The sequence below is a fragment of the Staurois parvus genome, unplaced genomic scaffold (genome assembly GCF_062004578.1).
Source record: "Staurois parvus isolate SC_StPar_1 unplaced genomic scaffold, SC_StPar_1.0 ptg000689l, whole genome shotgun sequence".
NCBI lineage: Eukaryota > Metazoa > Chordata > Amphibia > Anura > Ranidae > Staurois > Staurois parvus.
Window position 1 is genome coordinate 3146701 of NW_028318485.1, and position 21472 is coordinate 3168172.

At 45.7% G+C, this 21472-nt stretch overlaps 1 protein-coding gene across 3 annotated transcripts in view; it reads left to right on the top strand.

Annotated features, from left to right (window-relative positions):
• The window catches only part of CACNA1A (calcium voltage-gated channel subunit alpha1 A), a 289262-nt gene that overhangs the window by 41440 nt on the left and 226350 nt on the right, over positions 1-21472 (top strand). For all 3 annotated transcript variants that reach the window (XM_089652658.1, XM_089652659.1, XM_089652660.1), the window contains exon 3: positions 16649-16740. In XM_089652658.1, the coding sequence (XP_089508784.1) occupies positions 16649-16740 (92 nt within the window). The remainder of the gene's footprint in view (positions 1-16648; positions 16741-21472) is intronic.

Below are 21472 nucleotides of genomic sequence, written 5' to 3' on the forward strand. Positions count from 1 at the left end.
AAATGAGCGGCCTCCTGGCATCTGGGCCTAGACGCCAAGCGGCCGCACATTTGCGTTCTATTAAAAAAGGACATATGTGCCGAGAGCGCGCGCCCTGCACGCTCCCAGCACACATGTCCAGTACTCACAGAAAGGTCCCGATCCCCTCTTTCGATCGGGACCTTTCCCAATCATGTGACTCTAAACCCAACCCCGCCTCCCGTCTTCTGGAACCCTTAAAGGGCCGGGAGGCACCGGTGTGAAGGGGTTAAGCAAGTGTAGGTAGGTGCAGGTTGGTGCAGCAACAGTAGTTATACAAAGTCAGTAAACTTTGCAGTAAACAGCAGTTTTATTGCAGGCAAAGTTCAACTGTTCGAACAGCCCAGCAGGAAGGCAACTGACTGGGAACACTCACACGTTTTGCCAACAACCTGGAATGGAGCAAGCCTTGGATGTGCCGTCATTGTCTGTCTTAGAGGGCGGAATATGGCCTGGCTGGTTTGTGTCCTAATGGGAGGATGTCCCTGCACTATCCACTTACAAAATGCACGCCAAACCAGGTAGCCAGGGTCTTAAGTAGACTCTGCCTGACCCAACATGTCCGCCACATGGGGGTGGACAGCATTCAACTGGATCGCTTCCCCAGTGACTGAGGAAACCATAGAGGAGTATGTTCCTCTTGACTTCCTCTCCCTCCGCAATGCTGCTGCGGTTGAGTGCCACCTGCTGTGGAAAAAACAGATCACCGTTTTTTCAGTGCTTCCTAAACACAACGAAAACATGTCATAAACACATCATACAGTGCCTTGAAAAAGTATTCATACCCCTTGAAATTTTCCACCTTTTGTCATGTTACAACCAAAAATGTAAAATGTATTTTATTGGGATTTTATGTGATAGACCAACACAAAGTGGCACATAATTGTGAAGTGGAAGGGAAATGATAAATGGTTTTCAAACTTTTTTACAAATAAATATGTGAAATGTGTGGGTGCATTTGTATTCAGCCCCCCGGAGTCAATACTTTCTAGGACCCCCTTTCACTGCAATTACAGCTGCAAGTCTTTTTACAGATGTCTCTACCAGCTTTGCACATCTAGACAGGGACATTTTTGTCAATTCTTCTTTGCAATATAGCTCAAGCTCTGTCAGATTGGATGGAGAGTGTGACGGGAGTGACTTTTGGGGGTGGGGGGACCCCTGTCTCAGCTCCCCATGTTCCCATTATGTGTGAGTCACCCTGTGCCTGTTAGGGGTACATGGTGATCTGTCCTAGTATTGTGTGGACATGTATAGGTGGGGTGTGGGGGTTGTTCATTGTTTACTGCCAAGTGGTTGTCCCATTGTTCTATTGTGTCTTGCTTGCCAGCAAACTATTATGGGATGTATGTGTTCCTGTATTGTCTACTGCCACATGGTATATCCCATTGTTCTATTGTGTGTCTTGCTTGTGTTTGTACTGGCTTGGTGGGGGGTGTTTCCGGAAGTCCTTCCCCCTGATGGGACGGCCTGCTGATGTGTTTCCTGTTACTGAATGTATTGCCCCTCCCTGTGTATATATCTTGTCTCTGTGTTAAAATAAAGCAGTCTATTTCCTGTCTTTCATTCAATCCTGGTACTGTCTCGTCCTGTACGGTCAGCGGTGGTGTCTGTGGATAATGTTTGGACAGGGAAGTGGGAGTCTAATGGGTCTGTGAACAGCAATTTTCCAGTCTTGCCAGAGATTCTCCATTGGATTTAGGTCTGGACTGTGACTGGGCCATTCTAACACATGAATATGCTTTGACCTAAACCATTTCATTGTAGCTCTGGCTGTATGTTTCGAGTCGTTGTCCTTCTGGAAAGTGAACCTCTTCCCTGGTCTCAAGTCTTTTGCAGACTCTAACTGGTTTCCTTCTAAGATAGCCCTGTATTTGGCTCCATCCATCTTCCCATCAGCTATGGGCGACACAGTGGCTTAGTGGTTAGCACGTCTGCCTTGCAGTAAATGGGTCATGGGTTCAATTCCCAACCATGGTGCCTCCTGCATGGAGTTTGCAAGTTCTCCCTGTGCTTGCGTGGGTTTCCTCCCACACTCCAAAGACATGCTGGTAGGTTAATTGGTTCCTGTCTAAATTGGCTCTAGTATGTTTGAATGTAAGTTAGGGATCTTAGATTGTATACCTCTTGAGGGTTAGGGACTGATGTGAATGTTCAATATATATGTGTGCTGTGTAAATTGACGGTGCTATATAAGTACCTGAAATAAAATAAAACTCTGACTAGCTTCCTTGTCCCTGCTGAAGAAAAGCATGCCCACAACATGATGCTGAAGAAAAGCATGCCCACCACGTTTCACAGTTGGGATGGTGTGTTCAGGATGATGTTTAGTGTTAGTTTTCTGCCACACGTACCATTTTGATTTAGGCCAAAAGTAAAATTTTGGCCTCATCTGACCAGAGCACCTTCTTCCACATGTTTGCTGTGTCCCCCACATGGCTTCTCACAAACTGCAAATGGGACTTCTTATGGCTTTCTTTCAACAATGGCTTTCTTCTTGCCACTCTTCCATAAAGGCCAGATTTGTGGAGTGCACGACTAATAGTTGTCCTGTGGACAGATTCTCCCATCTGGGCTGTGGATCTCTGCAGCTCCTCCAGTTATCATGGGCATCTTGGCTGATTATCTGATTAATGCTCTCCTTGCCCGGCCTGTCAGTTTAGGTGGACGGCCATGTCTTGGTAGGTTTGCAGTTGTGCCATACTCTTTCCATTTTTGAATGATGGATTGAACAGTGCTCCATGAGATGTTCAAACTTGGTATTTTTTTTATAACCTAACACTGCTTTAAACTTCTCCACAACTTTATCCTTGACCTGTCTGTTGTGTTCCTTGGCCTTCATGATGCTGTTTGTTCACTAATATTCTCTAACAAATCTCTGAGAGGTTTCACAGGTGGACTCTATTTACTAATTAGGTGACTAACTGGATCCACTAGATTTTAGTTAGGGGTATCAGAGTAAAGGGAGCTGAATACAAATGCACGTCACACTTTTCAGATACTTATTTGTAAAAAATTTTGAAAGCCGTTTATCATTTCCCTTCCACTTCACAATGTGCCACTTTGTGTTGGTCTATCACATACAATCCCAATAAAATACATTTGCGCTTTTGGTTGCAACATGACAAAATGTGGAAAATTTCAAGGGGTATGAATACTTGTTCAAGCATTCTAGTTTACCGCGGAATGTTTATTTAATTGTGTTCAGTATGTTAAATCAGAAAGAAACCCACCGATTTAATGTTTTCCTAAAACAGTTACATTCAAGGTATGTCCTGAATGATAACTGTTGCAGTCGCTTATGCTCAACCCAACTGGCAATCCATCTAATGTCTGGTGTCATGACTGATGACATGTGCATCACCATGACAACTGCAGATCAAACGGAGGCTAAGATGGCCTTTTCTTTGCCTGTAAAGGATAGGAGGGTTTAGTTCCACCCTAAGGTAAATAACACTGAGAGTTTAATACTACTTTAACCCCTTTCCCGCCGGCGCCTCCCAGCCTTTTAAGAGTTTCAGATGCCAGGAGGCGGGGTGGGTGGGGCGTGGTTTAGGGATCATGTGACCACCGTGACGCGTCATCACGGCGGTCACATGATCGGGAAAGGTCCCGATCGAAAGAGCGGACCGGGACCTTTCTGTGAGTACTGCACATGTGTGCTGGGAGCGCGCAGGGCACACACTCTCAGCACATATGTTTTTTGTTACATGAACGCAAATGTGCGGCCGCTCGGCGTCTAGGCCCAGACGCCAGGAGGCCGCACAATTGTGTGCGGCCGACGTAAAGGGGTTAAAGAAGTACAGCCACAGCTCATATGGCTGTATTTCTCCAGTGGATCACAGGAGTGCAGTTCCTTCTGCACTTCTGTGACCCGTTTTCATCCAACAGTGGGGTACGCATATGGTCTGGGCTGGGGACCATATGGTCAGGATCTACCAAAAAGACTGGGCCAGCACCTGGCTCAGCCTCTCAGTGATCCGCTGAGAGCCTGAGCCAGCCACTCCCACCATCTCCACAGCCCAACCCTGCAGTGAGGAGCAAAGCAGACAGTGGTGACTACTCAGAGTGACTGGGAGAGCCGAGTGATCAGCATTGTCTGATCGCTCAGTTCTCACCCTTAGAGCCAGCGGATCGATGCTGCATCCACCTAGGTAAGTATGATTTAAAGACAATCTCTTTTAATGATATAATAATGATTACAGACCTGCGTTATTTTGTGTCTTTTATACACGCATAGAATTTAGCTTTAAAAGTAGATGGGCTTTACAATGGATTTTTAACTAATGCAAGCTCCGTGCCCTCGCCGTAATGCATAATATTGTTTACAATTTGACAGTGGCATATACTGTATATAATATAATATTAGTATTTAATAATTGCAAGGGTTTTCTCATCGATGTACATGGTAAATTATTGTTCTTTTATTCTCACATGGCATCCAATTAGGGTCAGTTAATTAGTGCCCCAATGCCAGCAGATGTTAGTTACATGCAATATTTCCATGAAAAGGCTGTCTCTAATTAAATACAAACGCATCCATCAAATGTATCATACTCTGGTATTTCTGCTCAGCATAGAAACAGACTTTGATAACAAAAAATAACTGATTTGTCCACCTACCCATTTAATTCTCATGCTGCACTCTAATCATGCTGAGTGTTCTCATACTTCATTCTAATTATGTTGAATATTATTACATGCTCCCTAATAGTAGTTTTTTTATACTATACACTAATGGCGCTACTTTAAAAGTGCTAAGTATTCTCGTACTGCACTATAATGACATTAATGATGCTGAGTGTTCTCACACTGAAAGGTAACACTGCTGAGTATTTTAATGCTGCACTGCAATAATGCCAAGTATTCTCATAATGGTGTTCAGTAATTTAACACTGCACTCTGCTAATGCTGAGTGCCCTCACAGAGCAATTCTAAGGATGCTGTCCTTTCCCACTGCACTCTGCTAATGCTGACTATTCTCACTGTAGATTCAGATGATGTTAAGTTCTCACACTGCCAAGGATTATCATACTGGCTTCAGTGGCATCCCGAGGCAGGTGCGGGGGGTGCGCGCCGCACCGGGTGACACCCACCGCACGGGGTGACACCGGACCCGCTCCACGAACAGGTAAGTTGTAAAGCAAGCCGACAATCCCCGCAGGATGGATCGGATCCATCCTGTGGGGATCGTTGGCTTTCTTTACAACTGACCTTTTCGTGGAGTGGGTCCGGTGTCACTCTGTATAGATTGCATGCCGACGATCCCCGCAGGATGGATCGGATCTGTGGATTGGGGAGCATAATGGATCGGACTCCGATCCATTATGCTCAATTCGCAGATCCGATCCATCCGGCGGGGATCGTCGGCTTTCTTTACAACTTACCTTTTCGTGGTGCGGGTCCGGTGTCACCCCGTATAGGTTGCATGCCGATGAGCCCCGCAGGATGGATCGGATCTGCGGATTGGGGAGCATAATGGATTGGACTCCGATCCATCATGCTCAATCCGCAGATCCGATCCATCCTGCGGGGATCGTCGGAGGGGGTGTCACCAAGTGTTATCGCACCAGGTGACACCAACCCTAGGGACACCCCTGACTGGCTTCCAGTGGTGTCCAGTGGTGTCATGGTGTTCTAATGTCGAGTGTCCCCCACAGTGAATTCTAACAACATTGTGTTCTCATGCTGCACTTGACTAATGCTGACTATTCTAAGTACGTTTTAATGATAGCGTGTGGTCATACTGCACTCTACGAACGCCAAGCGCTCTCACAGAGCATTCTAATATTGTGTATTTTCACACTGCAGTCTACTAATACTATTACCACAGTGAATCCTAATGCTGGGTACACACGGACCAAAAATCGTCTCAATACGGTTGGTTTGGGCAGGTAATGACCGAATTTCAGCCTGTGTGTACAACTGTCTGTTCTGCAGAAGATGATCTTATGACTGGCTTTTGCCGAGCAGGAAAACAGCATCCAATCAGCATCCGATTACACATTGCTGGTGTGAAGTTAGGTACACACTATACGTTTTTTTAATTATTCAAAAATTGAATGAAAAAGAATTGAGAGAACACTGTGCTAACACAAGTGATGTTAGTACAGCAATCTCCCCCGGCTGCCAGAGCTGATCGAATGCTGGTTTTCTAGCATGCCCATTCGACAGAAGCCATTCGTACGACCAGCTAGCATAGAGAAGACAGATGTACACAAGGGCTAAGAGTTGGCCGGTCCCTGCCAAACTGACCGTTTTCGGACGATTTTCATCTGGTGTGTACAGAGATCTCTCCCTTTTTTTTTGTTCAATCTGCTGGGTTTAACGAAAAAAAACAAAACTTATATTGTGTACCCAGCTTAAGACTACATTCACAGGGACACATGGGGGCTGCCGGGGGTGGCTGGCAACAGTACTAAGCACTGCCTGCTGTCAGATTTGTATATTATTATTATACAGGACTTATATAGCGCCGACAGTTTGCTCAGCTCTTTACATTATGGAGGGAGACAGTACAGTAACAATACAGTTCCATACAAGAGGGATTAGAGGGTCCTGCTCCTCGGAGCTTACAATCTAGGAGGGAGGGGCTAGTGGTACAAGAGGTAATTAGCTGTGGGGGATGAAGAGTAGAAGATTCCATTATTAGCTGAGGGCAGGATAGGCTTCCCTGAAGAGATGGGTTTTCAGAGTGTGCCTAAAAGTGAGCAGGGTAGGCGATAGCCTGATAGATTGGGGTAGGGAGTTCCAGAGAATGGGTGAAGCCCTTGAGAAATCCTGGAGACGGGCATGGGAGGAGGAGACAAGGGAGATAGAGAGTAGGAGGTCTTGCGAGGAGCGGAGAGTACGGTTTGGGTGGTATTTAGAAACAAGATTGGAGATGTAATTTGGGGCTGAGTTATAAACGGCTTTATACGTCAGTGTTAGTGTTTTGAATTTTATCCGTTGGGCAATTGGGAGACAGTGGAGGGAGTGGAAGATATAGAGCGGTTAGTAAGGTGAATGAGTCTGGCAGCAGCATTCATGATGGACTGGAGTGGGGATAGCCTGTGATGAGGTAGGCCAGTGAGGAGGGAGTTACAATAGTCGAGGCGTGATATAATAAGGGAGTGAATGAGTTGCTTAGTGGTTTCTGAGGTTAGGAACGGACGTATCTTGGAGATGTTGCGGAGGTGAAGTCTACATGAGTTTGGCAGTGATGGACCTGGAGCTGAAAGGACAGATTGGAGTCTAGGATTACACCTAGTACCCTGGCGTGAGGGGTGGGACTGATGATAGTGTTGTTGATCTTGATGGAGAAGTCAGGGGAGGGGGCTGGGGGGAATACTAGGAGCTCAGTTTTGGAAAGGTTGAGTTTGAGGAAGTGGAGTGACATCCAGTCCGATATGTCACTTAGGCTGGTGATGCAATTGGAGACTGAGGGGGTGAGGTGAGGGGTAGAGAGATAGATTTGTGTGTCGTCGGCATAGAGATGGTAGTTGAAGCCATGGGAGTTTATCAATTGGCCAAGGGAGGAGGTGTAGATGGAAAAGAGGAGGGGTCCAAGGACAGAACCTTGAGGGACCCCAACAGAGAGAGGGAGTGAAGGGGAGTCGGCAGCGTTATAGGTCACACTGAAGGAGCGCTGCGATAGATAGGAGGAGAACCAGGAGAGAGCGGAGTCTCTGAGGCCATGAGAATGCAGTTTTTTGAGGAGGAGGGGGTGGTCAACCGTGTCAAAAGCCGCAGAGAGGTCAAGTAGTAGGAGTATAGTATAGTGGCCATTGGTTTTGGCGGTATATATTCATAGTGTATTCTAATGATGCTGCGTTCTCATACTACACTCTGCCAATGCTGACTATTCACAGTGCATTCTAATGATGGTGGGTTTCCACATTGCACTCCACTAATGCTGGCTATTCTCAAAGTGCATTCTAATGATGGTGTGTTGTCACGCTGCACTCCAGTATTGCTGACTGTACTCACAGTGCATTCTAATGATGCTGTGTTGTCACGCTGCACTCTAGTAATGCTGTCTGTACTCACAGTGCATTCTAATGATGCTGTGTTGTCACGCTGCACTCTAGTAATGCTGACTGTACTCACAGTGTATGCTAATGATGGTGTGTTGCCACGCTGCACTCTAGTAATGCTGACTGTACTCACAGGGTATTCTAATGATGGTGTGTTGTCACGCTGCACTCTAGTAATGCTGACTGTACTCACAGTGCATTCTAATGATGCCTTGTTGTCACGCTGCACTCTAGTAATGCTGCCTGTACTCACAGTGTATTCTAATGATGGTGTGTTGTCACGCTGCACTCTAGTAGTGCTGACTGTACTCAGAGTGTATTCTAATGATAGTGTGTTGTCACGCTGCACTCTAGTAATGCTGACTGTACTCACAGTGTATTCTAATGATGGTGTGTTGTCACGCTGCACTCTAGTAATGCTGACTGTACTCACAGTGTATCCTAACCCCAGAAACCACTAAACAGCTCATCCACTCCCTCATCATATCACGACTCGACTACTGCAACTCCCTCCTCACTGGCCTGCCTCGCCGCTGGCTATCCCCGCTTCAGTCCATCCTGAATACGGCTGCCAGACTCATTCACCTTTCCAACCGCTCTGTCTCCGCCACCCCCCTCTGCCAATCCCTCCACTGGCTTCCGATTGCGCAACGGATCAAATTCAAAATCCTAACGCTGACGTACAAAGCTGTCCACCATACTGCCCCGAACTACATCACTGACCTAATATCCAAGTACCGCCCAGCACGCACACTCCGCTCCTCACAAGACCTCCTTCTCTCTAGTTCCCTGGTCTCCTCCTCCCATGCCCGCCTCCAGGACTTCTCCAGGGTGTCACCCATCCTCTGGAACTCCCTGCCCCAACCCATCAGATTATCACCTACTCTCCTCTCCTTTAGGCGCACCCTGAAAACCCATCTCTTCAGGGAAGCCTACCCCACCCCCTGCTAACTTGCCTCCCTCCTCCACTCTTCCTACCACTCCATCCCCCACAGCTATCTCCTCCTGTGCCACCACCCCCTCCCTCCTAGATTGTAAGCTCGAAAGAGCAGGGCCCTTGATCCCCTCATGTTTTGCATTGTATTGGTATTGTTCTGTCACATGTTCTGTCTCCCTTTGTAATGTACAGCGCTGAGCGAACTATTGGCGCTTTATAAATACTGTATAATAATAATAATAATAATGGTGTGTTGCCACGCTGCACTCTAGTAATGCTGCCTGTACTCACAGTGTATTCTAATGATGCTGTGTTCTCATCATACTGCACTCTTCTTACAATTTTGAGAAGGTGCCAATACGTTTGTCCAGTCCTTTTTTGGAGTTTTGCGTAGAATGTGTCAGATTTGGCTGTTTGTTTCTCCACTTTTTTGTGTCATACTAATACAAACAAAAGAAATAAGCATGAGAATGCCTAAACATTTGTAATGGCAACAATTTTCTGGGCGAAGTAGTGCGTTATCTGACAGGGGTGCCAATATTTTTGGCCATGACTGTATGCATGTAAACGTATGTACATGTCTAAGGTTATTCTGGCATTGAAAACTGAGCTAGAGGAATGGAAGAAGAATTTTACAGATGTGAATGTTTTACAGACGTTTGCACATTTATATGCATGTAAACTGAAACACTTTATTGATTCTTACATGCATTTTTTTTTACACAGGATCTTTACTGTGTAAATATCAGTATCTTATTATGCCTGCGTACAGGAGCCCTGAATGTGCTGTTTTGTCACACTGTGTCGTACTAATACTAGGTGTTCTTGCAGAGTATTCTAAAGTAAACCCTACAGAGTTAGATTTTCTTCATTCAACTTGTCTGTGCCTCCACAGTGCCAATGGATAAATCATCCACTGCATCTGTTGTATTCTGACAGCTCACACCAGCAGCTGTCAGAGTACCCAAATGGTGGCTACATCTGATTGGATGCAGCCACTGTCTGACAGTTTTTCACCCAGCTCCTTTGTTGTTTTAGTCAAAAGATGTCAGGCAGGACTATGGTGACAGGGCCACCCACGGAGCGAGTTTTGGCCAGTTCATTAAGAACCAGGGGCGGACTGACAACTCATGGGGCCCCTGGGCAATAGGGGATCATGGGGCCCCTGTGTCCTTGCCCAAACTCAAAAAAGCCTATGAAAAGGTACCAGGGGCATCTCATGAGGCCCCCTACTGACCCCGGGCCCTCGGGCAGTGCCTGAGTTTCCAAATGGTCAGTCCGCCCCTGTTGGGAACCAGACAACAATTTACATAGTGTATGTCGACTTAATTGTATACATTCTAATGATGCTGTGTTCTCATACTGCACTCTACTAATGCTGACTATGCTCACAGTGCATTCTAATAAGTGTTCTCACACTGCTCATCACTAATTCCGAATATTCTGAATAAAAGGGACTTTTTGCCTACACCATGAAGCTGTAACTGATTTCATCAAGCAGCCTGTAGTCATTGCTTATAAGACGGGGAAGCTTCCCTGAACTGATATATGTTCCCGGAGGGGGTGTGTGTGCTGACTCATCTCTCTGCTGCATAGGAACCAGAGCTAAATGACTGACCTGTATGTCATTTTGGTTAATCATCCTAAAACAGTTAACCCCTTGGGAGAATGTTCAGGGTGAATCACTGCTGAAAAATATTTTATGGAGGAGGAGCAGAGTTTGTGTAATAAGCTGTTAAAGGGATAATAGGACATTCAAGAGGTGGGTTACTGTAATAAGATGTTAAAGGGGCAATAAGACACTCGGGAGCCGGGTTACTGTAATAAGATGTTAAAGGGGCAATAAGACACTCGGGAGCCGGGTTACTGTAATAAGATATTACAGGGGAATAAGACACTCGGGAGCCGGGTTACTGTAATAAGATATTACAGGGGGAATAAGACACTCGGGAGCCGGGTTACCGTAATAAGATATTACAGGGGAATAAGACACTCGGGAGCCGGGTTACCGTAATAAGATATTACAGGGGGAATAAGACACTCTGGAGCCGGGTTACCGTAATAAGATATTACAGGGGTAATAAGACACTCGGGAGCCGGGTTACCGTAATAAGATATTACAGGGGTAATAAGACACTCGGGAGCCGGGTTACCGTAATAAGATATTACAGGGGGAATAAGACACTCGGGAGCCGGGTTACCGTAATAAGATATTACAGGGGGAATAAGACACTCGGGAGCCGGGTTACTGTAATAAGATATTACAGGGTAATAAGACACTCGGGAGCCGGGTTACCGTAATAAGATATTACAGGGGGAATAAGACACTCGGGAGCCGGGTTACCGTAATAAGATATTACGGGGGTAATAAGACACTCGGGAGCCGGGTTACTGTAATAAGATATTACGGGGAATAAGACACTCGGGAGCCGGGTTACCGTAATAAGATATTACGGGGAATAAGACACTCGGGAGCCGGGTTACTGTAATAAGATATTACGGGGAATAAGACACTCGGGAGCCGGGTTACTGTAATAAGATATTACAGGGTAATAAGACACTCGGGAGCCGGGTTACTGTAATAAGATATTACGGGGAATAAGACACTCAGGAGCCGGGTTACCGTAATAAGATATTACGGGGAATAAGACACTCAGGAGCCGGGTTACCGTAATAAGATATTACAGGGTAATAAGACACTCGGGAGCCGGGTTACTGTAATAATATATTACAGGGGGAATAAGACACTCGGGAGCCGGGTTACCGTAATAAGATATTACGGGGAATAAGACACTCAGGAGCCGGGTTACTGTAATAAGATATTACGGGGAATAAGACACTCGGGAGCCGGGTTATCGTAATAAGATATTACGGGGAATAAGACACTCGGGAGCCGGGTTACTGTAATAAGATATTACGGGGAATAAGACACTCGGGAGCCGGGTTACTGTAATAAGATATTACAGGGTAATAAGACACTCGGGAGCCGGGTTACTGTAATAAGATATTACGGGGAATAAGACACTCAGGAGCCGGGTTACCGTAATAAGATATTACGGGGAATAAGACACTCAGGAGCCGGGTTACCGTAATAAGATATTACAGGGTAATAAGACACTCGGGAGCCGGGTTACTGTAATAATATATTACAGGGGGAATAAGACACTCGGGAGCCGGGTTACCGTAATAAGATATTACGGGGAATAAGACACTCAGGAGCCGGGTTACTGTAATAAGATATTACAGGGGAATAAGACACTCGGGAGCCGGGTTACTGTAATAAGATATTACAGGGGAATAAGACACTCGGGAGCCGGGTTACTGTAATAAGATATTACAGGGGAATAAGACACTCGGGAGCCGGGTTACCGTAATAAGATATTACAGGGGGAATAAGACACTCGGGAGCCGGGTTACTGTAATAAGATATTACAGGGGAATAAGACACTCGGGAGCCGGGTTACCGTAATAAGATATTACAGGGGAATAAGACACTCGGGAGCCGGGTTACTGTAATAAGATATTACAGGGGAATAAGACACTCGGGAGCCGGGTTACCGTAATAAGATATTACAGGGTAATAAGACACTCGGGAGCCGGGTTACCGTAATAAGATATTACAGGGGGAATAAGACACTCGGGAGCCGGGTTACCGTAATAAGATATTACGGGGGTAATAAGACACTCGGGAGCCGGGTTACTGTAATAAGATATTACAGGGGGAATAAGACACTCGGGAGCCGGGTTACCGTAATAAGATATTACGGGGAATAAGACACTCGGGAGCCGGGTTACTGTAATAAGATATTACGGGGAATAAGACACTCGGGAGCCGGGTTACTGTAATAAGATATTACAGGGTAATAAGACACTCGGGAGCCGGGTTACTGTAATAAGATATTACGGGGAATAAGACACTCAGGAGCCGGGTTACCGTAATAAGATATTACGGGGAATAAGACACTCAGGAGCCGGGTTACCGTAATAAGATATTACAGGGTAATAAGACACTCGGGAGCCGGGTTACTGTAATAAGATATTACAGGGGGAATAAGACACTCGGGAGCCGGGTTACCGTAATAAGATATTACGGGGAATAAGACACTCAGGAGCCGGGTTACTGTAATAAGATATTACAGGGGAATAAGACACTCGGGAGCCGGGTTACTGTAATAAGATATTACAGGGGAATAAGACACTCGGGAGCCGGGTTACTGTAATAAGATATTACAGGGGAATAAGACACTCGGGAGCCGGGTTACCGTAATAAGATATTACAGGGGGAATAAGACACTCGGGAGCCGGGTTACTGTAATAAGATATTACGGGGAATAAGACACTCGGGAGCCGGGTTACCGTAATAAGATATTACAGGGGAATAAGACACTCGGGAGCCGGGTTACTGTAATAAGATATTACAGGGGAATAAGACACTCGGGAGCCGGGTTACCGTAATAAGATATTACAGGGGGATTAAGACACTCGGGAGCCGGGTTACTGTAATAAGATATTACAGGGTAATAAGACACTCGGGAGCCGGGTTACCGTAATAAGATATTACAGGGTAATAAGACACTCGGGAGCCGGGTTACCGTAATAAGATATTACAGGGGAATAAGACACTCGGGAGCCGGGTTACTGTAATAAGATATTACAGGGGTAATAAGACACTCGGGAGCCGGGTTACTGTAATAAGATATTACAGGGGAATAAAACACTCGGGAGCCGGGTTACTGTAATAAGATATTACAGGGGGAATAAGACACTCGGGAGCCGGGTTACCGTAATAAGATATTACAGGGGGAATAAAACACTCGGGAGCCGGGTTACTGTAATAAGATATTACAGGGGGAATAACACACTCGGGAGCCGGGTTACTGTAATAAGATATTACAGGGGAATAAGACACTCGGGAGCCGGGTTACTGTAATAAGATATTACAGGGGTAATAAGACACTCGGGAGCCGGGTTACTGTAATAAGATATTACAGGGGAATAAAACACTCGGGAGCCGGGTTACTGTAATAAGATATTACAGGGGGAATAAGACACTCGGGAGCCGGGTTACCGTAATAAGATATTACAGGGGGAATAAAACACTCGGGAGCCGGGTTACTGTAATAAGATATTACAGGGGGAATAAGACACTCGGGAGCCGGGTTACTGTAATAAGATATTACAGGGGAATAAGACACTCGGGAGCCGGGTTACCGTAATAAGATATTACAGGGGGAATAAAACACTCGGGAGCCGGGTTACCGTAATAAGATATTACAGGGGAATAAGACACTCGGGAGCCGGGTTACCGTAATAAGATATTACAGGGGAATAAGACACTCGGGAGCCGGGTTACCGTAATAAGATATTACAGGGGAATAAGACACTCGGGAGCCGGGTTACCGTAATAAGATATTACAGGGGAATAAGACACTCAGAAGCTGAGCTATTAATATCATCAGTGTTAATGTCTCAAAAACACATATCATTTTTGAGCACTGAATGGTGTCAGCCCTGCTCATTTGTGCTTTGCTGAACTATTCAAACCATCCCATTCTCCTATCGCAACATAATAGACACTACTATTTATTCAGTCTAATATAAGAATTAGAAAAGCTCTGAATGCATTTTTTTAACCTATTGAACTGATGTTACAAAACGCGTCCAATTCTATATTTAATAGAGCAAAAGGTAGCAAATAAAAGAAGTTCTTGGGGTTTACATAAACTAAGTGCCTATCAAACTGACCCTCTTACTTGCAGAGCTTCTGACATATCTTTGAATTTCCATATCTGTATACTTGTTTCGGGTTAGTGATGAAGAAAAGCTGAAATCTAGTAAAGGTTTAAATAAGAGCCGGGAAACTAACATTTTTAAAAAGAGGGTCAGCAGTGGCAGACCCTGTATCTACCTCATAACAGATTTGCTTTATTCAAACCTTTCAATAGTGCCATCTTAACACACAGGCATTCCTGGGCACTGCCCAGGGGCCCTAGGTGCATGGGAAGCCCCTTTAGTTTCCTCCCTGCAGTTTTCAGCACTCTTCTGTCTCTTTGCCAGGGTTAAGGGAGAACCCCTGAGGTGGAGCATCTTACTACTGCCACTGCTTTTGTGGCTGGGAAATTTATTTATTTCAGATCAGGGGCGGACTGACCATTTGGAAACTCGGCACTGCCCAAGGGCCCGGGGCCAGTAGGGGGTCCCATGAGATGCCTCTGGTACCTTTTTCATAGGCTTTTTTGAGTTTGGGCAAGGACACAGGGGCCCCATGATCCCCTATTGCCCGCGGGCCCCATGAGTTGTCAGTCTGCTCCTGTTTCAGGTACTTATATAGCACCGTCAATTTACGCAGCGCTTTACATATATATTGTACATTCACATCAGTCCCTAACCCTCAAGGGGCGTACAATCTAAGGTCCCTAAACTTACATTCATACATACACATACTAGGGACAATTTAGACAGGATCCAATTAACCTACCAGCATGTCTTTGGAGGGTGGGAGGAAACCGGAGTACCCGGAGGAAACCCAGGCAGGAGGTGCCATGGTTGGAATTTGAACCAACAACCCGAGTAGTGCCAATGTACTGCTTCGATTCCTGCCAACCCTCCTCTACTTTTCATTCCATGTAATTGGAACGATACACATCCCGCCCACACAAGTAGTAAGATGCTCCGCCTCTGGGGTTCTCCTTTAACCCCTGCAAAGCACAAGAAGAGCACAGGAAATTGTGCGGGGAAAGGTAGAGAGAGAGATGTCATTCCGATTGTAGATTTAGCCCAGCGATAGAGTGCAAGAACAAGTAGCATCTATGACAGCGGCTTCCCTGTGCTGCTCTGCTTAAGATGACCATCTCTGTATTATACATTACTGCATCCTATTCTGTACCACTGTACCCTCCTGCCCTCTGTACTGTACCCTCCTGACCCCCTGCAGTCCTGTACTTCACCCCCGATTCCTGCCTGTACCGTACTTCCTGCTCACCTTCTTTCCCTCTCTGACCCCCATAATCTACCCTTCTGACACCTAGTCCTCTGACTTTTCATATTGTTTGGATATTTTTGTTGATTAGTCTTTGATTTATGACATGTTTTCATTTAGTTTAAAATCAATTTTATTGAAAGTACTTATAAATATAAGTTTAATTCTATCAACTAATTATATTTTAATTCTTGAGCGTAGGCGCTTAAATTGGAGCAGGCTGGTAGGGGCCTCAGTGCATCACTTTTCCCAGGGGCCCAAGATGCTATTAAGATGTCCCTGCTCCCCAATTGTCACAGCAAGTAGAGCTCACCTTTGTCAAACTGCACTTTAAAAATGGATGCAGGGTTAAATGAGGTGGATTTGGCTTGTGGTTCCTCAGAGGAAGTCTCATTTTACCATGAAAGGTACACCTGTCTTTGCCTTGCTGGCCGAGCTTGTTCTTATGTCGCTGTCTGCAGTCATCGGTTTTAGTCACTGTGTCATCACAGGCTTTCCCCCCTTTGTTAGATTGTGTGTACATTTATATGGTCACTCTAATATCTATAGAATTTAATGTAGGGATTAGATTATCCCATACAGTATATTTTTATCCTTGGTGATATTTTACTTGTTTAAAAAAAAAAAGAGTGAGTACATTTTAGGAAGCCATGCTAGAATGTAACTGTTAATAATTAAATCTTTTTCTTCTCCCTGCAGTATCATAGCATCTACTGGACCAGAGTTTGACCTGCGAACCCTTCGAGCAGTGCGTGTCTTAAGACCTTTAAAACTGGTGTCGGGAATCCCAAGTATGTTATATGTTTATGATGTTTAAAATAAGTTATTTGTGTGTTTGATGAACCAAGCAGTGGTGTATTTAGGTTTTGTGCTGCCTTAGGCAACACAAAAATCGGCTCCCCCCACAGACCAACACCCCTCTTTCCCACAAAGAGAGCCTGACATTGACCAACAACACTCCAACCCTCCCCCACCCTCACCGTACAATGGCAACCCCCCCCCCCCCCACACCCCTGCAAGAGAAATGATTATATAGTGTTTATATAGCGCCAATAGGTTTGCTCAGCGCTGTACAATAAAGTGGGGGGACAGTACATGAGACAATACAGTAACAATACAATACACGAGGGGTTCGAGGGCCCTGCTCGTTCGAGCTTACAATCTAGGAGGGAGGGGGTAGTGGTACAGGAGGAAGTGGCTGTGGGGGATGGAGTGGTAGGAGGAGTGGAGGAGAACGGCTCTTAGGTGAGGGTGGGGTAGGCTTCCCTGAAGAGGAGGGTTTTCATGGAGCGCCTGAAGGTGAGGAGGGTAGGTGACAGTCTGATGGATTGGGGTAGGGAGTTCCAGAGGATTGGGGAAGTCCTGGAGAAGTCCTGCGGTCGGGCGTGAGAGGAGACCAGGGAGCTAGAAAGTAGGAGGTCTTGTGAGGAGCGAAGGGTGCGGGTAGGTGTCAGGGCAGGGCTGTGGAACGGACAGTAGGCCTAGTGGCAGGGTAAGGCACTGGCTGACGACAACCACCACCAACAGACCGAAGTCCCTCAGGGCGCGGAGTCTAAGTCCCAGGCTGCCCTTCACCAGGGCCCCTGATGGTGGGGATGGACTTGACGCAGCCAGGAACCAGGTCGCGGCCCCCGAAACACCCCGGCTGCGGTAATGGCCACCGCCAATGGCGTGTAGCTGGTGAGAATGACAATAGCGTAGTCAGGCAAGCCGAGTCGACAACAACAGGACAAAACAGTACAGAACAGTAGATAGAGAATCACAGGTCACGGGCCAGGTTCAGCAACGGAAGGTCAGATCGAAGGAAAACACAGAGAATGGTCTTAGTCACAAGCCGAGTCAGAATACCAGAAGAGTCACGAGCATATACACAGAGCTGTAGCAAGACAAAGACACAAGACACAAGTGCAAAGAGCATGTGCAGATCACAGGCTTATATGTACTCAGCCACACCCCTCTGGGGGATGGACCTCAGAGGCCTGAAGGCATAAAAGCTTCCCACCATGCTCAGCAGAAATCCAAGATGGATGCCAGCACATGGAGTAACATAACCTCTGGGAAAAGGTAGGACCTTGACAGTAGGGTGGTATTTGGGTATCAGGTCAGTGAGGTAGTTTGGGGCAGCGTTATGGATGGCTTTGTATGTCAGAGTTAGTAGTTTGAATATAATGCGTTGGGCAATCGGGAGCCAGTGAAGGGATAGGCAGAGGGGGGTGGCAGAAGTGGAGCGGTTGGTGAGGTGGATGAGTCTAGCCGCTGAGTTCAGAAATGACACTCACCTTCACAGTTTCGAACATCCCTGGGAACAAGAGTCGGGCTCTGCATACACCATCAAGCAGCCCGCAGCCTCTCTCAGATCCCACCTGGTCCCCATGCTGCGTCCCCATGCTGCGCTGCCCCCCTGAAAAATGCCGCTGCCCCCCTGAAAAACGCCGCCCTAGGCAAATGCCTTGTTTGCATTGTGCTAAATACGACAGTAGAACCAAGATGTGTGTTTGTTTGCTACACAAACCATGTGTATTAAATTTGGAAAACTGTGTTGTCCGTAATGAACATTCTGTAATCAGATACTTGTATCCCCACCTACACCTCAGAAAGTAACAGTGCAATTTAACTAATGCATGTGAGAACCTCCTGCGCTCCTACCTAAAACCTAGAATCACTACAATACAGCTGCCAACATCCAATCATATACCTATTGATCTTATGAGCAAATATCAAACTAAATGGTGTAGCGCTAACAACAGAACTGCATAAATACAAAAGCACTGGTGAAATAAAAATGTCTCAAAATGTCTGAAATAGTAAATTTTTTACTATTTTTCAGTGCATTCTGGGCATTTTGGAAGGTCTCCTTAGGTTATCTTTTAAAAACACTTCTAAACGCAAACGCACATAAACGCGGTATGTAAACGTGGCTAAACTCACGTTCTTTTAACCTATGTTTTCCAGCAGCCAGTTTCCATCATTCAGAAGAATATTCCAAACGCCCCGTGTACATGAGCCCTTAAATGGTGTGTCAGGCTCACATTTCAATCCCACAGTCTAGTCCTTGGTGAACGGTGGGGTGAAAAATAAGTTGAGCACAGGTCATTTTAGTCTTTTTACCTTTTATTGCTGAACTCTGTTATAGACAATAGGGTTTAGGGGTGCAGAATACCCCAAAAAATCACAAAATTAGGACAAGCACTCTGATGTAGTAGCTGTATTAGTAGTGAGACCCTTTTAAGTTCAGCTTCTTGGAATATTCTGGCCCTGTGAGAGACAGATCTATGATCCTGTAAGAGCAGCTACTGTCTTTCATATAACCCTTTTGCTGCCATTGACGTAAGCTGTGCTGGGCATCTATTTATTTGAAACAGCCTCATCTTTTATGTTTTACAAAATATGGGTAATATATTGCATTTGTGTACACTAAAATTGATTTAAGTGGGTTTTTATTCTAAAAAAAATGCTTTAGATCAACCATTGCAATAATATCATAAACTATCACTATTTTATTTTAAAGGGTCTTTGCTTTAATAAAATATATAAAGTGGGATATTTTAACTAATCTTCTGGCCTAAAATATGCATTTTAACGTGTGCAGAAAACATAAAAACTGCTCTGGCAGCGAAAGATTTAAATTGCAGGGTATCTGTCTAATAAATATGCCGCTTGACCCTTTGATAGAAGTCAAAGATACTTGATCTGTGGGCTATCCATCCTTTTTACAGTGGTCAGCAGGAGCCTCTACCCAGTTCACTACCTTCAGATATCCACTCCAGCAGGTAGCATGAGCAAAACAAAACAAAAGGGTGCAAAGGTCTAGTGATTTACCATCAAGATATTCTTAAAAAATTAAAACCAATGAGTGCATACTCACAATAGCCAATGGCTAAACCAGCGTTTTACATAAACCCAGATGACAAGATGGGATTCCAAGTGATGGAACTCACACGACCCCAACATAAGTATGACTTGCTAGCCGATGCATTTCAAGGGACATGCCCTCTTCTTCAGAGCAAAAGCACTCCAGAGCTTTGCTGTAGAGAAGAGGGCATGTCCCTTGAAACATGTCAGCTGGCAAGTCTGACTTAGGTCAGGGTTGTGTGAGTTCCATCTCCTGGAAGCCCATCTTGTTACCTGGGTTTATGTACAACGTTGATTTAGCCATTGGCCATTGGTTATTGTGAGTATGCACTTCTTGGTTTTAGATTTTTAAGAAAGTGTTGATTGTAAAGCATGAGGCCTTTGCGTCCCTTTGTTTTGTTTTGTTCATGTTATCACAGTATTCCAGTAATCACAAGAGGGAAGCACTGGTGTAACATGTGGGTCTTGGTTGTGAGCTGAAGGTTGCTAACCGCCACAGTCTGTATGGTTTCTCAAGAATCTCCTAGGGCTATGGTGTCAAGTTTGCTTTCTTTGGTGTGTGAAGACTCCAGCAAGTAGCTTACATTTTTGGGCCCCTGGCACATGTCCCAGGTTGAGACAAGGCCCAAGTGGGGAGACACACTAAACACATATCCTCTCCAGGCAATAGTCCAGGAGTTAGAGAACATATGCTCAGGCTAAATTAGGGAAACAACAATATAGGGCAGGGTCCCTACACTTTCGTACATTGGATACTAGCAAAGGTGTGCCTGTTCCAGAGCAGGCAAGGTTGGGGATATGACAAATAGTGTGAGGGGGGGGGGAGTTGTTGTGGTGGGATATTGGTTGGAGCAAGTGAAGTGATAGGTAGTTAGTGGGGGACTTTGGTGTGGTATGAAGTGGGTGGGTGTGTTGGGGATGGTGGTGAGAGGGGGTTGTGATGGTGATAGCATGATGAGGAGTATATAACCAAAGGTGCCACTGCATGCATTCAGTTTGCACTGTGCAACACCACACAGATCAGTTGTATTAGCCACAGAGATTTCATAACAGTGTGGTGCTAATTTCTTGGCATATTATATATTGCTGCTAAAATCTGTCTTCAGTGAGCAGAGAGCCAATGACTGTCAATCTCCAGCTCTCTGCTGTGCCCCTTCAGTGCTCACTGGAACTCTGGGCTGTGTAGGGGGCAGGAGCGGCTGGCTAAGGCTCTCAGTGGTGTACTGAGAGTCTGAACCAGCTGCTGGTCAGGCATCTGGGCAGATACCGACATTATTCTCGGGATCCCTGCAGAGCCTGGACTGTCTCTGTGAATCTGGCTGCCAGAAGTGCAGAACTAAATGCATTGTTGTGACCCACAGGAGAAGCATGATCAAAAGAGCTTTGCCCATACTTCTCCTTTAAGAGTAGGCTGAAGCTTATTAGAGGTTGGATTGCAGTTTAGGGCTAGGTTAAAGCTGACCATACAATTTTCCACCCGACTTTTGAAACATAGGCTGTTGGGCGGGAGGGGGCCAGTTCATCAGGAAACAGTTTATACTGAGCAATGTGTGGCCAATCTTAGGGACTATGGCTTAGAATTGAGGTTGGGCTGATTATTATTGTTGGTGTTTGGAGTTAGGTTGAGGGTTAAGGTTTATGATGTAGTTTAAGGTTTTGGTTGAGTTAAGT